General features: G+C 38.4%; 1 protein-coding gene across 4 annotated transcripts in view; it reads right to left on the reverse strand.

The window, feature by feature from the left end:
* The window catches only part of GPATCH8 (G-patch domain containing 8), a 73,847-nt gene that overhangs the window by 18,880 nt on the left and 38,932 nt on the right, over positions 1-16,035 (reverse strand). For all 4 annotated transcript variants that reach the window (XM_028157091.2, XM_054708923.1, XM_054708922.1 and 1 more), the window contains 3 exons: positions 9,416-9,483; positions 8,685-8,771; positions 6,131-6,274 (listed from right to left, as the gene is read on the reverse strand). In XM_028157091.2, the coding sequence (XP_028012892.2) occupies positions 6,131-6,274; positions 8,685-8,771; positions 9,416-9,483 (299 nt within the window). The remainder of the gene's footprint in view (positions 1-6,130; positions 6,275-8,684; positions 8,772-9,415; positions 9,484-16,035) is intronic.

Below are 16,035 nucleotides of genomic sequence, written 5' to 3' on the forward strand. Positions count from 1 at the left end.
ACAGTACAACGATTGAAATTTCTTTGGAGAGCCATATTTTTTAAACTTAAACAACTTCTAACGCCACTTCTTCAAAATAGCCTCACCCAGGCCGTGGTATTTTGTGGAAGAGCCACACTCAAGGGGCCAAAGAGCCGCATGTGGTTTGCGAGCCGCAGTTTGCCGACCACGGGGCTAGGGCCAGATGTGTTTTTTTTTTAACAAAGATATGCAAAATAATTAAAGAGGCAGAGAGGTAGAGATGGAAAAATGTTTAGTTTCAAAGTCAACTTTAACATAACTCAGTCAACAAAGGTAGAAGATATCTTCTAATGCTTACTGAGCACTCAGGCGTATCAGAATGAACTTACAATATAAAAAGAAATCACTGGGTTATCTCTTGAAGAATGGAAAGGCATATCCTTTAAGACCTTAAAATGTATTGAAATGATTACTTTAAAATAAGGGTTAAATTGCTGAAAAGAGCCAAAATATCCAATTAGCTTTTTCATCTTTGAAGATCAAGCTGGTTCTTGATATTTGTGTATTAATGACTTCCTTCACAAAATGCCTTAGAAAATTCGATGAAAAACTAGTGAATAGTGAGAGGCAAAACAAAACAAAAACCCCACAAATGAGGGTGACTCCGTAGCCCCCTTTTGAGAGATTATTTGTGCTTAATGAAGATATGGGCACAATCAGAATCCTGCCCATCCTAAAAATATTTAATGGTGAAAATTTGATGGAAGATGCAAACTAGGGATTACTAGCATAGGGTTGAATGTACTTACCTGTTATCTCAGATTCATAATAATCCTGTGTGCCTTCCTGGAAGACAAGACAGGGTGTCTTTATGATTTTAAAGCATAAATTTGGAAAATGGTAGGTCCATTTGTATGGTAGGGTCATGTCCATCAAAGAGGAATAATAAATAGGACCTACCTCCCATAGGGGTTATTTAACTGTGTTGTAACACAGTCAATTAAAGGCTCCTCAGAAATTTTATATTATATACTAGAGGCCCAATGCACAAAATTCGTGCACGGGGCAGGGGTGGTGGTGGTGGTGGTGTCCCTCAGCCCAGCCTGTACCCTCTCCAATCTGGGATCCCTCGAAGGATGTCCGACTGCCCATTTAGGCCCAATCCTGGTCTAAACGGGCAGTCCGACATGCCTCTCACAATTCAGGACTGCTGGCTCCCAACTGCTCGCCTGCCTGCCTTCCTGATTGCCCCTAACCGCTTCTGCCTGCTAGCCTGTTCACCCCCGAACCACTCCCCTGCCAGCCTGATTGATGCCTAACAGCTCCCCTGCCAGCCTGATTGTCCCTAACTGCCCTCCGCTGCAAGCCTGGTCACCTCTAACTGCCCTCCCCTGCAGGCCTGGTCCCCCCAACTGCTCTCCCCTGCAGGCCTGGGTCCCTCCCAACTGCCCTCCCCTGTTGGCCTGATCCCTCCCAACTGCCCTCCTCTGCTGGCCATCTTGTGTCCACATGGGGGCAGCCATCTTGTGTGTTGGAGTGACAGTCAATTTGCATATTACTCTTTTATTAGATAGGATAGAGGCCTGCTGCATGGGTGGGGGCCAGCTGGTTTGCCCTGAAGGGTGTCCTTGATCAGGGTGGGGGTTTCCTTGGCCTGTGGTGGTTTGCAGGCCGGCAACGCCCCCCGGTGACCCAAGCGGAGGCTCTGGTATCTAGGATTTATTTATCTTCTATAATTGAAACTTTGTAGCCTTGAGCGGAGGCCTGGGCAGGCCAGGGTGTGCAGGAAGCTTGGCTTCCTCCATTGCCAGGGAAGCCCAAGCCTCCTGTTCGCTCCATGGCCGCAGCCATCTTGGTTGGGTTAATTTGCATACTCGCTCCTGACTGGCTGGTGGGCGTGGCTTGTGGGTGTAGCGGAGGTACGGTCAATTTGCATATTACTCTTTTATTAGATAGGATTTTATTGATTTCAGAGAGGGAGAAATAGGATAGAAACATCAATGTTTAAAGAGAGAATCACTGATTGGCTGCTTCCTGCACACCCTCTACTGGGGATCGAGCCCACAACCCAGTTCAGTGTCCTTGAACTGAACTGAATCCAGGACCCTTCAGTCCACAGTCCCACGCTCTATGCACGGAGCCAAACCAGCTAGGGCTCCTTAGAAATTTTAAGTGCAGGGAAGAGTATAACTATATAAAAATTTAGTGCCATGTGTTTTTCTGTTTATATATTTACTAGAGGCCCAGTGCATGTAGGAATCGTGCACATGTAGGGTCCCTAGGCCTAGCCTGTGATCAGAGCCACGTCTGCTGCTCTGTGACACTGCTCGCCGCTGCCCCAGGACACCCCATGATGATGCCTCCGCCCCACAACCCTCTGCGACACTACTTGCCACTGCCCCGCGACGCCTCGCAACGCTGCTTGCCGCCACATTCCATGAAGCTGCTCACCGCCGTCCCGTGACACTGCTTGCCGCCACCCCACGATCCTCCCCTACGCTGCCGGTGCCCCACGAGTCCAGTCCCCAGTCCCACTCCGCTGCCACCCAGCCCGGTTCCTGTGGTTCCCCATTGGCCATCCAGCAATGGGAGCCTGTGGGTTGGGGGGAGGGACTGAGAGGTGGTCAATGCACCTCATAACAACTGGTCGATTGGTTGTTCTGGTCATGATGCCTGGCCTTTTGTTATTATAGATAGTATTCTGCTTCAAGATTCTACCACTTCCAATAAGACAGCAGTATAAAGAAAGATGGAAAAGCCTATATTTCAACCAAATTAAGAATATGCCATCAAAAATAAACAAAATTAACAAAATCATACATCTTTTTTTTTAAACTTTTCTTTTTAAATATATTTTTATTGATTTCAGAGAGGAAGGGAGAAGGCGAGAGAGAGAAACATCATCGATGAGAGACAATCATGGATCAGCTGCCTTCTGCACGTCCCTGAGTGGGGATCAAGCCTGCGACCCAGGCATGTGCCCTCCACCGGAATCGAACCCGGGACCCCTCAGTTCGCAGGCCGACACTCTATCCACTGAGCCAAACCAGCCAGGGCTCTAGGTACCCTACCCATGCACAAATTTCATGTACTGGGCCTCTAGTACCCTATATTAATGGATAAGGTAGTCCATAAATTCTCTATAAGAAATCCTTAATTTTGTATTTTCATTTTGATGGTGTAAAAAAAAAAAGGAGTAATAAATGAATATTTGAGATAATCTAAATGAACACTTTATAAATGTTGACAACTGGGAAGTTAAAATGATAGTGATTTGTTTGTTCCAAGCAAAGGTCAAACGATATCACAAAACCATATATATTCGAAAGTTTTCAGTTGTCCTAATAGAACGGGTTTCTCAACCATTTTGGGCCAGGTAATTCTTGGTTGCAAGGAACTTTTTTGTGCATTGTAGGATGTTTAACAGCACCCTTGGCCTCCACCACCAGATGCCAGTAACCCCATACCCCTAGTTGTGATAATAAAGAATGTCTCCAGACATTGCCAAGTATACCCTGGGGGATAAAATCTCCCCCTTTGGAGAACCACTGCAATGGGAAAAGTGGTGAGAGAATTGAGTCAAACCAAAGTGCACAGGAGAATAAACAGGTCAAATTCAAATGAACCAGAGCTGTAGCAATCTGTACTTCTCTCAAGTTTAAAGAAGTATCACTAAAACATTATCATCCATCATATTAATGTTGTCAATGTGAATTTTATTAGTTCTACATTTAATTGTAAATCCATTTGTTTTCCTTTTGCTTTGATGGATTTCTCCCTTAAAAGGCAAGTGTACACATTATTCAAATTTGAATTACATTTTTCCTGGTTTATTCTCTTATAATTAAAACTTTACTCAAGAGATTTCTCACCAATTAAAATGTAACTTTTCTAAATGTCCATTTGGTCCCTAAAGTTTCTTCTAGAATGTTTTTAACTAATCACAGAAACTACTTAATTGAAGAAATTCTCAAGAGCCCAAAAAGGTAAATATGTACTTAGGTATAAAATGTCTTTCTTAAATCCATAAAAAATAACCCCCAAGTTTGAATTATATATATACTGAAAAGCTGCAAAAGTTACTGAATAAGTATTATTCACTGTTGCATTCTTCTTTCTTGGCAGATCATTCTTTAAAGGAGTAAAGTAACTGCCAATATATATTGTCCATATACAGGATGGGGCAAAAGTAGGTTTACAGTTATTCATATAAGAAATAATAATTAATAAATAACATAAGAATAAATTCTGGCCCTAGCTGGTTTGGTTCAATGGATGGAGCATCAGCCTGCAGACTGAAGGGTCCCAGGTTTGATTCCGGCCAAGGGCACATGCCTGTGTTATGGGCTCAATCACCAATGCGAGGCGTGCAGGAGGCAGCCAATCAATGATTCTCATCGTTGATGTTCCTCTCTCTCTCTCTCCCTCTCCCTTCCTCTCTGAAATCAATAAAATATATTTTTAAAAAAGAATAAATTCTGTGTTTCGTACACAACACAACTATAAACCCACTTTTGCCACATCCTGTCTAAGCTCTCTCAATTTCTCTTCTTCAAATCAGGCAGAGCTAACAATATATTAAAATAATGTCCAAACGTGTATAAAATGTTGAAAATCTGTCTTAAATAAAACTCTATCAGTAAAATAATCTTAAATTGGTTAGGTGTGATTAAATGTGGAAGAGATTGTTGCATAAAGTATAATACTTCAACCAGCTTGAAAAGTACCCCTGCGGTAGTAAAAATAAAGCTTAGTCAAAGCCTGCCTTTTACCTGTGCTCTGAAATCTTTGGTTGGGTGAAAAATAAAGCAAAGGTTTAAAATAATTTTGGTTTAATAGGTTCAGCTTAAGAGAGCATTCCAGCAAAGCCCATAAATCTTACAAACTTAACAAATACAACTATGTACCCCCCCCAAAACTGAACAAGTTATGCTAAAGTCACCCAAGATCAAATAGCTCAAAATTCTTTAATAAGCCAGAACTGTGCTGTAGATATAAAGATTCATTTCCTCCTTCTAAAATCCCTCGGGAGTATTGCTGCCTTCTTGATGCCAGTAATTCATTAGGTACTGGTTTGTTTTTTCCCCCTAAATAATTTAAAAAAATATATATGTTTTATTGATTTTTTACAGAGAGGAAGGGAGAGGGATACAGAGCTAGAAACATCGATGAGAGAGAAACATCAATCAGCTGCCTCCTGCACACCCACCACTGGGGACGTGCCCGCAACCAAGGTACATGCCCTTGACTGGAATCGAACCTGGGACCTTTCAGTCCGCAGGCTGACACTCTATCCACTGAGCCAAACAGGTTTTGGCCTAAATAATTTTTTAAAAAAAGAATGCAAATAAAGTGTAATTTATTTTTCAGCAAGCTTTTCAACATGTAGTATCAGTTTTTTTGTTTTGTTTTTTGCTTAATTCTCACCCGAGGATATTTTTCCATTGATTTTTAGAGAGTTTGGAAAGAAGTGGGAGAGACAGAGAGAGAGAGAGAGAGAAACATCGACTGAGAGAGACACATCTATTGGTTGCCTCCTGCAGAGGCCTGGACCGGGACTGGGGACTGAGCCCACAACCGAGGTACATGTGGCCCTTGACCGGAATCAAACCCATGATCTTTCAGTCCGAGGGCCGACGCTCTATCCACTGAGCCAAACAGCCTAGGAGCAGCATCAGTTTCTTGTTGAAGTTAAGATAGCATCTAATTTTATTTTCCTTCTCAAGATTTACCTACCTTCCAAGAGTATAACAAAATGACTTACTGATAGGAAAGAGTAGCTAATAAAGCAAGAACTTTTCTATACAGAAGATGAAACAACCAGCCTGGGATAACTGTTCAAAGTTTCACAAGTTCATAAAGAGGAAGAAAGAAAAACAAAGCTCCCGGTGATCCTTACTTGAATTACCAAATCAAATACAAATTTAGGAACCAAACAAAAAATTTTATGCAAGATTTATGAAGTTCACAATTCTTCACGCTACATAAGTTGGAAGGGGGAGGTCTATGTCAGGACTTCTGTCATGGAAAAAAAAGTCAGATGACTTCATATTAAGACTGGCAGATACAAGAAACCATAGTTTCCAAGTTTTTGGGTCCACTCAAAATTCAATAGTTATAACAAAAAATAAAGTATATTTTTCTTTGTTAGCAAATAACTATTCCTCACCTGTTTGTGTGCATGATCATAGGAATTGATATGGTTGTCAAACTCCTGATGTTTCTGATATTGCTTATCACAGAGTTCACAGTAAAAGTTGGCTCTGAGGTCTTCCAACGCTTTAGCAATTGCCTTCTCTTTGTCAACATAATCCTGTAAGAACCACAAAATACAAACAAAAAATGAACTTGGTAGAATTTTAAAGTGAATGTTGTAAAGAAGTAGTCTTACCTGAAGAGAAAAAAAGGGCTTTTCATAAAGTTAGTGGTACAAGTAAAAGCTGAATGAAACATAAGGGGTAAGCTGGTGGGGCAATTTGTGAGTGGTTGTACTAACAGTTGTCTTCAAATAAACAAATGTTCAAATGAGTTTACTGTGGCATCCCCTATTCTTACCCCTGGCTTAAAAAAAACAACAACCAATCGCTCTAGCCAGTTTGGCTCAGTGGATAGAGCGTCGGCCTGAGGACAAAAGGGTCCCAGGTTTGATTCCGGTCAAGGGCACATGTCCGGGTTGTGGGCTCGAGCCCCAGTAGAGGGCAGCCAATCAACAACTCTTTTGCATCATTGATGTTTCTCTGTTTCTCCGTTTCTCTCTCTCTCTCTCTCTCTCCCACCCCCTTTCCCTTCCTCTCTGAAATAAAAATATATTTAAAAAACAAAAACTACAAAAAACAACCAATCAGATATAACAAACAATTTTATTGCATTGAGGGGAACATAGAAAAGTAAATCCAGGAGAAGGGCAATGGAAAAAGAAAAACAACAAAACAAAAACAACCACAAAACAAAACAAAAAAATCAACTATGACCTAAAGCTGAAATCAGAGCTGTGATAGCCAAGGGCTCTCCATAGGACATATGGGTGACAGTGGCGCTTGGGGTCTGAGTAACGTGGGGGAGCTAAACCTGAGAAGCCTCATGTAATAAGCAAAAGAACCTACAAGAGGGCTAGAGAGGTCCCAGGATCTGAATCTTGGCAGAGAGAATAAAAATATTCTCAGACCCTTGGCCAGTGTAGCTCAGTTGGTTGCAGTGTCAGTTTGTACACCAAAAGGTCATGGGTTCAATTCCTGGTTGGGGCACATACCCAGGTTTCAGGTTCGTTCCAAGGTTAGGGTGTGTATAGGAGGTAACTGTCTCTTTCTCCCTCCCTCCCTCTCTCCCTCAAATCAATAAAAACATATCCTTGGATGAGGATTTACCACACACACACACACACACACACACACACACACACACACACACACCTCCTATATAATAAAGAGCTAATATGCAAATGGTTGTCACGCCCTCACCAGGGTACCCGAGGCCGCGCCTGGGTCTCATGTGATTTCAAGGCGCAAGCTGGTAGGCAGGGACTTGACTCTGGATCCTGCGGCGCGCCCCAGACTCTGACAGGAGGGAGAGCTTCATATACATTTTACTAATTTTCTTTCATCTCTGACACTTGTATTATAGAAAAAGGGCAAATAGCAATATTAAAATATTTCCTCTAATTAATTCCCTTTTAATATGCATGAACTTCGTGCACTGGACCACTAGTATATCTATATAATCCTCACACGAGGATATTTTTCCTTTTTTTTTTTAAATATACCTTTATTGATTTCAGAGAGGAAGGGAGAGATAGAAACATCAGTGATGAGAAAGAACCATTGATTGTCTGCCTTCTGCATGCCCCCTACTGGGGATGCAGCCTGCAACCCAGGCATGTACCCCTGACCTTAATTGAACCTGGGACCCTTCAGTCTGCAGGCCGATGTTCTATCCACTGCACCAAACCAGCTAGGGCTCCATTTTTGTATGTGTGTGTTTTAAAGAAAGAGTGGGAGGGAGGGGGAGAGACAGAGAGACAAACATTGATGAGAGAGAATCATTGATTGGCTGCCTTCTGCATGCCCCCTATTGGGGACCTAGCCCACAACCCAGGCAAGTGCCCTGACTGGGAATTAAACCATGGTCTCCTGGTTCATAGGTCAATCCTCAACCTAGCCGGGTTCCAAACCAGTTTTTATATGATAACCTTAGCTAAACCTGCTTATTTACAAATTTACCTATTTTGTGGTAGAGACTGGGCATACTAGAACATCTTGAAAAACATGTTTCCAGGTCAGTCTTTTTGAAAGCTAAATTATAACATGTTCTAAGATGCAGTTTTCTTATAATTTAGTCCCTTAAAAAGAAAAATACTGAATGAAGTTTCAAACTGTTTGCTACTCTGGAAACACCTCATCCATTAAAAAAGGCTCAAGAAAAGGAAAACAGGTACCAAGCTCTCAAAGGACTCCCCTCTCTCCAAAGACTTTTAATAATTTTTACTGCTATTACGGAGCACTGTGTTTTCAAACACAAATGAAATCAATCTTCCCAACAAACATATGAAGTGGGTATTATTAACGCTGTAGTTTTTACAAAGGCAATAAATAGGAAAGTTTAGAAACTTGAGATCTACTACTAATCACCACCAAATGTCAAACAAATGCTGTCAACAGAGATCCTTTTCACTGAAAATATCTTTCAGTGTGAACACCCCACAGGCAAGAAAAGCTTCATTTAAGTACCTTGTACTTCTGTCTTAATTCTTCTGTGTCTTCTTTTTCCACTTCTAGGACACGGCGCCGTTCGGTAGCATCTTCGGCATAATCGAGCTTAAGAAAATAAGATATAATTAGTCTTAATTCCTAAAGTATCCCCAATTAGCAATTTAAAAAGTCATCTGCACAAACTACAGTACTGAATGAAAATAAAAAACTCTGTATTTTGCTCAGTAACCTCTTGCTTTATTGTCACCCACAGAGAAAATAGCTTGCAGAAAATTTCATTAATCCTTTCATGCTGTTGGTTCCCAACAGGCACATTTTTTAAACGATAACAGACTTTAATTCAGTGGTCTATGTCAAAGAATTAGGAGTAAATGGAGAAAATATTTTAGCCAATGAAGATACCATAGATGACAGTTGTACACATCTCTAAGGGACAAATCTTCTACCATAGCAAATATTTTAAGAGTTAAGTTACACTGCCTATTGAAATGAGTACCAGGGTCTGTGGCATAATCCTGGGCAAACCACTGAATTTCTTTATGCCTCAATTAAAACAGTTATTATTTGCCACCTACCTACCTCAATGGCAGCACTAAGCAAAAATGTAAAATATAATTTTAAATTTCCGAAGAAAAATATTAAAACCACATTCTATCTAATAAATGTATTCTTGCACTGGCATCTCAATTTGGAATTAATATAAATTTTAAATATTCCATAAAATAAGTGAGCTAATGAGATCAGTTTACCTCCATTTCCATTCGACCCATGCCCATGACATCATACTTGAAAACAATCGGAATGGGATCTGTTCTCCCTGTAACAGGAACACATAATCAAGGTAAGATGCAAAGCTAAGCCAAGCCAAAAGCTCACTTTACACATTGGGTTTGGGTGGTTAGAGATCTTGCCTTGGAGTGCAGAGACCAGAAAGCTACAGTGAACCAAACACAAGCCATTCTCACAGCTTACAACCAAACCTACCTCTCCCAGTTTAAGCCCAATTAACCACCTTGATTGTCCTTCCAGTGAGAATAATTCCAGATTACCATGACAAAATTAAGTAATGCAAAGCACTTCTAAGCAATGGCCCCAGGAGGTTTAAAATAAGTTTTCATCAAGAATCACTTCACTCTTACTATTCACTGACATCCTCCCATACACACTTTTAAAACTGGAATAAATATTTCAACTGACATGCTTAAATCAAAAAAAGCACAGTTTCAAACATGATACAGGAAAACTCTGTAATTACAACTCTGTAATTACAACTCAGTATGTTTAGTATTTTTTGTTTTGTTTTCAAAGATGCTTTACAGTTCAGTGGGGCTATGAAAAATTTAAATAAGCAACCACAGTTAGTTGCCCTTAGAAACAAGAACAGTGTTTCTTTTGAACTGGTGCGCTGAGGTCCCATTTTCCAAAATGGACTTAACACTGCCTGTGGTAATCGGTAAGCTGTGAAAAGGACTAGTTGCGAAGAAAATTGACTTTAATCTAGTCGATCTATGCTGAAGATTTTTAAAAATGTATATTTAATCCACTCATAACCAGCCAAACAAAGCAAAATGGGGCAGACAAGCACTTTACTACCACAGCTGTTTTACATCACAACTTGCGCTGTTTATTGTGATGTAAGCCCACTGAAAAGAGGACTTACCTTATCCGTTGTACACCTTTAGTGAAAAAACACAATGTTTACTTCCCTCATCATTTCACTCAGCCTGGTGTAAACAATTGTCTTTTTTTTTAAATTTTTTGTTTTTGTTATACACACATGTATATTATACCTTTGGGCTAAAAGTTAAGTTTTGTCAGGCTAAATTTGATCTATTACCAAAATCAAATTAAAAAATAATAACAGATGCCATGATCATGACTAGGTTTGGTCCTGGACAAAAAAGAAGCAACTGTTTTCAAAGGGACCAAGCAACCGCTTGCACCTAGTTGCTCTACAACTGTGGAATTAGTCTTTATTAAAAATAACAATAAAAACAAATTTAGAAGTTTACTTATCACAAATATCCCATTACGTTTTAAATAATAAGGAGATAATTAGGAATAATTATTATAGTGAAAAAAGTTTAAGTAAATAAAGAGCCTCTAATGCCAGAAAAATAGTTCTAAAATACAGCCTTCTTTCAGATACTTTCAAAGGCTGCCAGTTAAACAAAATGAAAATGCATTATTACCTTATGCCCAATGGTATAATAAATAAGCAGTGACTGCAATCTTTAGCAAAAGGACCAAATTAAGACAGGTTATAAAAATGACTTCCTAGGTGCAATATCACTTTCATAACGTCTCAATCAGGGATTTACTGGTAAAAACAAATGGTCCAATGAAAGAATTGAAAAAAAACAACAGCAGCAAAGGAATTTACTTTTTTGTTGTTTTGGTATCTTTTTTGGTCTGTCAGAATTTGTTATTCAAGAATCAAGAAAGTTTTGGAATAAATTCATTACTCTGTAAACCCCTGTTTATAAACTCTGCATTAGTACTTTTGCCTTCTAAGGCAGTCAAAGTTTGTTTTAATTTATTTATAAATTGCAGTAGCAAGTGCTAGTGCCCATTACATTGTGGGGAAATCAAGTTTTTGACAGTATTAAAATTTAATGTTTTAACTGATTTTTTTTTCACTTCTAACACAAACAGATACATCCCTTCTTAACATTACCCTTTAATGAACGAGGATCAGACAAGTTGCATAAGGAAAGGAAAGGAAAATGAAAAAAGACCAAGCAGAAGGATGAAGGCTACAACAGAGAAAGTAAGCCTAACATATTGGTGCACTGATGACAAAAGGAGTATTCAGTCTGAAAATAAAAAATTACCACTGCTAAGTTTACCATCACCACAACAAGTCCAGGATCATAATGCTGTAAAAAAGAAACACCATTTGTTAGGCAGAAACCAATTAGGGTAGGAAACAGGCCTTCTAGCAGGCAGATGGGATGGGGTCAAGTAACAATTGGGCTTTGTCCCTCCCCCAATTTCAGCTGGGGACAGAGGAAGGGCACTTTGTGCTACAGCAGTTATTTTCATACTGGACCAGGGTGTGAGGGATTTGTGCTGCTCCGTGAGAACATAAACAACCTCCTCTTTAATTATGCAGGGGGTGCAAGAAGGTGTTCGTTCAAAGTGAGAGAACTAGCTCTAGCTTCCAATTTCTCATTTAACTACTCATTTTGCTAAATCGGTATTCAGGGCCCAAGGCGGGTCTTTTCTTTAAAAGAAATAATATCAAAGAGATCAGCTGGACAGTGATGAAGTCATCTGCTTCACTAAAAGAACGCTAAGAGGATTTGAGGGGTAGGAGGGGAGTCATCAAGACCTTCCTAAAAATATCTATATCTATATCTAGATATCTAGATATAGATATGAATAAAAGGTCTGGAAAATAACCTTAGATTTTCAGTGCCTGGAAAACTACGTGCATTTGAGTTCTGCTATGAATGAGTAAAATTCTTAGAATTTTTTGTCTTTTAATGAAGTCTTCTTCCCAGGCCTGCCAACATCTTTCTGTATAAAACAAAGTCAAGCTTTGAATGAGATAAGGAACTCCAGAGAAAGTGGCATCAAAAGGGCTCTCAAATTTCAGTTAGTCCACTCAGAGGTGACTCATAGAAAAGAAAAAGGTTTTAAAAACAATCTGAAAGTGACATTACTGCCCAGGCCAAGGAGTAATGTCTTTCCATTAAGAGGTTCCAGACATACAGGAAGAAGTTATAGCATTAAAAAAAAAAAAAAATCCCCTCAATTTATTCATTTGTGATCAATGATAAATCCTATCTTAAAGAACTCCATAGTTGAACACATGAATAACAACTTAGTGATGAATTTCAAAAAGTAGGTAGCAACAGAATGTTTGCTTAATACGATATTCTCTAGAAAATTCAACTTCTTTTTAAAATAAATTGAACTCTCTATCCAGGTTCCCTATTTCTTGGTTTCTTTTGAAGGGGGCAAATATTTCTTAAAATCTTGAAGAACATTTTGCTTATTTCACTCCAAAGAAGGGAACTTCAATCAAAATACTAAATACTTTCCTACAAAGAAATTGTCTTCCTCAGCCAAAGATCTATAGATGCTATGACTTTGATCTGGCCAACTAGAGAAGGGAAAGAAAAAAAGAAAGCATATCAAATCTAGAATGTGCCAATACTGAATTCATGTGATGAGGGAAAAATTGATACTCATATATTTAAAAACTTTAAATATATATACACATATCAAATTATATTGTACACCTAGAACTAATATAATGTATCTCAATAAAAATTTTTTAAGAGAAAAAACTGTAAATGATCTTTTATTGACCAACTAGAATTGTACTTTCTATATTTTAAAAGGCAGTTTTACTTCTACAATGACAAAAATGCTTAATGTTCATATACACATCTCTTGCTAAAATATCAAGGCATTATGATTTATAACTAGAGAGTAAAGCCAAAAATAAAAATCCACTGATTGCCCCTCTGTTTCGGAGAACAATCCCTCATGAATTAGTTTTGATTTTAAAAGTTAAAGATATACCGATCTTCAAAATTAGCCCCAAAGACCTAGGATGTAGAGAAATACTATTTTTTTTTCTTTTGAGAAACATGACTCTTAAATAAATCCAGGAATAGAACAACTGGGAAAAACATATTAAAGGACAACCAAAATCTGGTAATCGTCTACAATGAAGGCACATGGCTTCCTATAGAAATTAGAAATAAAGAAGCTTCCAAAGTGATTAAAAACTGGTTGGATAGTCAACAGATGTAAGAATGTAATTTATCTCTACTGCCTTTCCACTTAATAAGTTTCATTCAATAACAAATATTTATTACAGATATTTATTTAATCTTACCACTTTAAACTTCTGGCATGAGGGGTCGGGGCAAGACACAGAACATTTGTGGAGCCAATGCATATATGATTCGAAGGCTTAAAAATGTCTGAAATTGTCCTTTAAAGATGTTTAAAGTTGTTTTTAAAGACTAATCCTAATAAAGCATTAAATTGATACAACCTGAGCTAACATCTTTAAATCTATTTTTTTCTTGCTTTAAGCGACTTAAATACATATGTGAAAATCAAGAGTAATACAAAACTAGGATGATGACTATTCTCTGCAATACTTGCAAAACTATCCAAAATAGGTCTCTATAGTAAGCTATATGTTAGTGCATTTAAATATAATTTCACTTAAAATAGTAATTACATACAATTTTGAGAAACACTGAGTAAAAAATGGTACATCTATTTCCAAAACAAAGCTTCATTCACTTTTGCAAACTTCTCCTGAAACTGCTAGTTTTCATAGCATAAAAACAATTACTACTTTTAGCATCACTGAGATATTTTTCTTAGTAACTGTAACATAATATATGCTACCTCTCAATAAACATTAACTGAAAACACCAGGCACATTAATTATTCCCTACTTTAAAAAAAAAAAAAAAAGGGAAGAAAAAGAGAGAAAAAGTAAAAAGACTTCCTACTCAAAACAGAATTCAAATTTTCCAGTACTAAAAAACTAATTATATTCTTGCCATAGCCTGTTTGGTGATCTATACAACAACCAGATTAATTTCATTTTCAAATATAGATGTTTTTTTTTTATTATTATTGATTTCAGAGAGAGGAAGAGAAAGGGAGATAAATAGAAATATCAATGATGAGAATCATCGATTGGCTGCCTCTTGCACGCTCCCTACTGGGGATTGAGCCCAAAACCCAGGCATGTGCCCTGTCCGAGAATCAAACCCTGAGTTCCTGGTTCATGGGTTGATGCTCAACCACTGAGCCACGCTTGCTGGGCAAATACAGATGTTTTCTAAGGGCACAGTTTAACTATGACCTAAAGGAATCTCCATCCTTTCATCTTTCCAAAGTATCAGAGCTGCTTTCTAGGATAAGGTAGCTCAATTTTAATCATATAATCTAATATGTCCATAAACAGGGACAGAGAAGGGGCAAAAAGACTTTAGTTAAGTATTATGGAATCAGAATGTTAATTAAGCCAGGAAAAGATATCTCATCCAGTGGTGGCAAAAAGATAGTCAAATCTTGGGAGAGGTAATAAAGGGAATTCAGGAGCACTTTCAATTAAAAAAATAAAAATCACCTAAAGGAAATATACTTTTACTCCAGATAAGACAGTTTTGGCGAAAAATTATATCAACTCACTGAAGGCTGTCTCATGCTAACCATTATGCTAAGATCAATTTCTTTTTTAAATGGAAAAATCAATTTAATAAATAGACTTTCAGAGTAAATAATCCAAAACATGAGACTTAGGGGAGAGGGAAAAACAATGTTAGGTCCTTGGTTTAAAAAAAAAAAAAAAGTTGGGAAACACTTTTGTGCCCTCAGTTTTACTTATGTTTGTATCCTAAATGACACAGTATCTAGGACAGAAGAGCATTTAATTAAAAAATATTTGTTGACTCAAGAGAATGAACATGTTCATAATGGTCTCAAACTCAATGGTGGGGCAAAAGTAGCTTTACAGTTGTCAGTATGGAAAATAATACAATAATTAATAAATAATAATACAAGAATAAACTTTCACAACTGTTTAGTGATCTATACATGGTCTCTAGCCTCAAGAAATCTTCAAAGGTGTACAGTAATTAAAAACAAGACTTGGCCCTGGCCTGTGTGGCTCCACGGTTATAGTATGGGCCCGAGCACTGCAGGGTCTTGGGTTTGATTCCTGGTCAAGGGCACATACCTGGTGGGTTGCAGGTTCAATACCGGCCCAGGGCAGGTGAGTGCAGGAGGCAACCAATGGATGTCTCTCTCTCACATTGATGTTTCTCTTTCTCTCTCTCTCTCTACCTCTTCCTCCCACTCTCACTAAATATCAATGGAAAAAAATATCCTCGGGTGAGGATTAACAACAAGAAAAATCACAAGACTTGCCCTGGCCAGGTAGCTCAGTTGGTTAGCGTGTTGTCCCTATATGCCAAGGTTGTGGGTTTAATAAAAATCATCTAAAGGAAATATACTTTTCCTCCAGACAGGGCATATATAAGAATCAACCAATGAATGCATTAATAGGTGGAACAACAAACAGATGTCTGTCTTGTCTGTCTTTCTGTCTGTGTCTCTCCCCCTTTCTCTAAAATTAATTAAAGGAATAAAAATAAAAAGCAAAGTAACCCTGAGGGCAAGAATGTCTGATCTACTCTATCCATGGCTTATGATAGTAATAGCTGATATAGCTAAAATATATTATTAGCTCAATAAATAGTTGTTGGTTGTCTTATTGATTGAACCTTGTAAACAGGATGAGATATAAAATACCAGCCGAAACCGGTTTGGCTCAGTGGATAGAGCGTCGGCCTGCGGACTCAAGGGTCCCAGGTTCGATTCC

The sequence above is a fragment of the Eptesicus fuscus genome, chromosome 20 (genome assembly GCF_027574615.1).
Source record: "Eptesicus fuscus isolate TK198812 chromosome 20, DD_ASM_mEF_20220401, whole genome shotgun sequence".
Classification (NCBI taxonomy): Eukaryota; Metazoa; Chordata; class Mammalia; order Chiroptera; family Vespertilionidae; genus Eptesicus; species Eptesicus fuscus.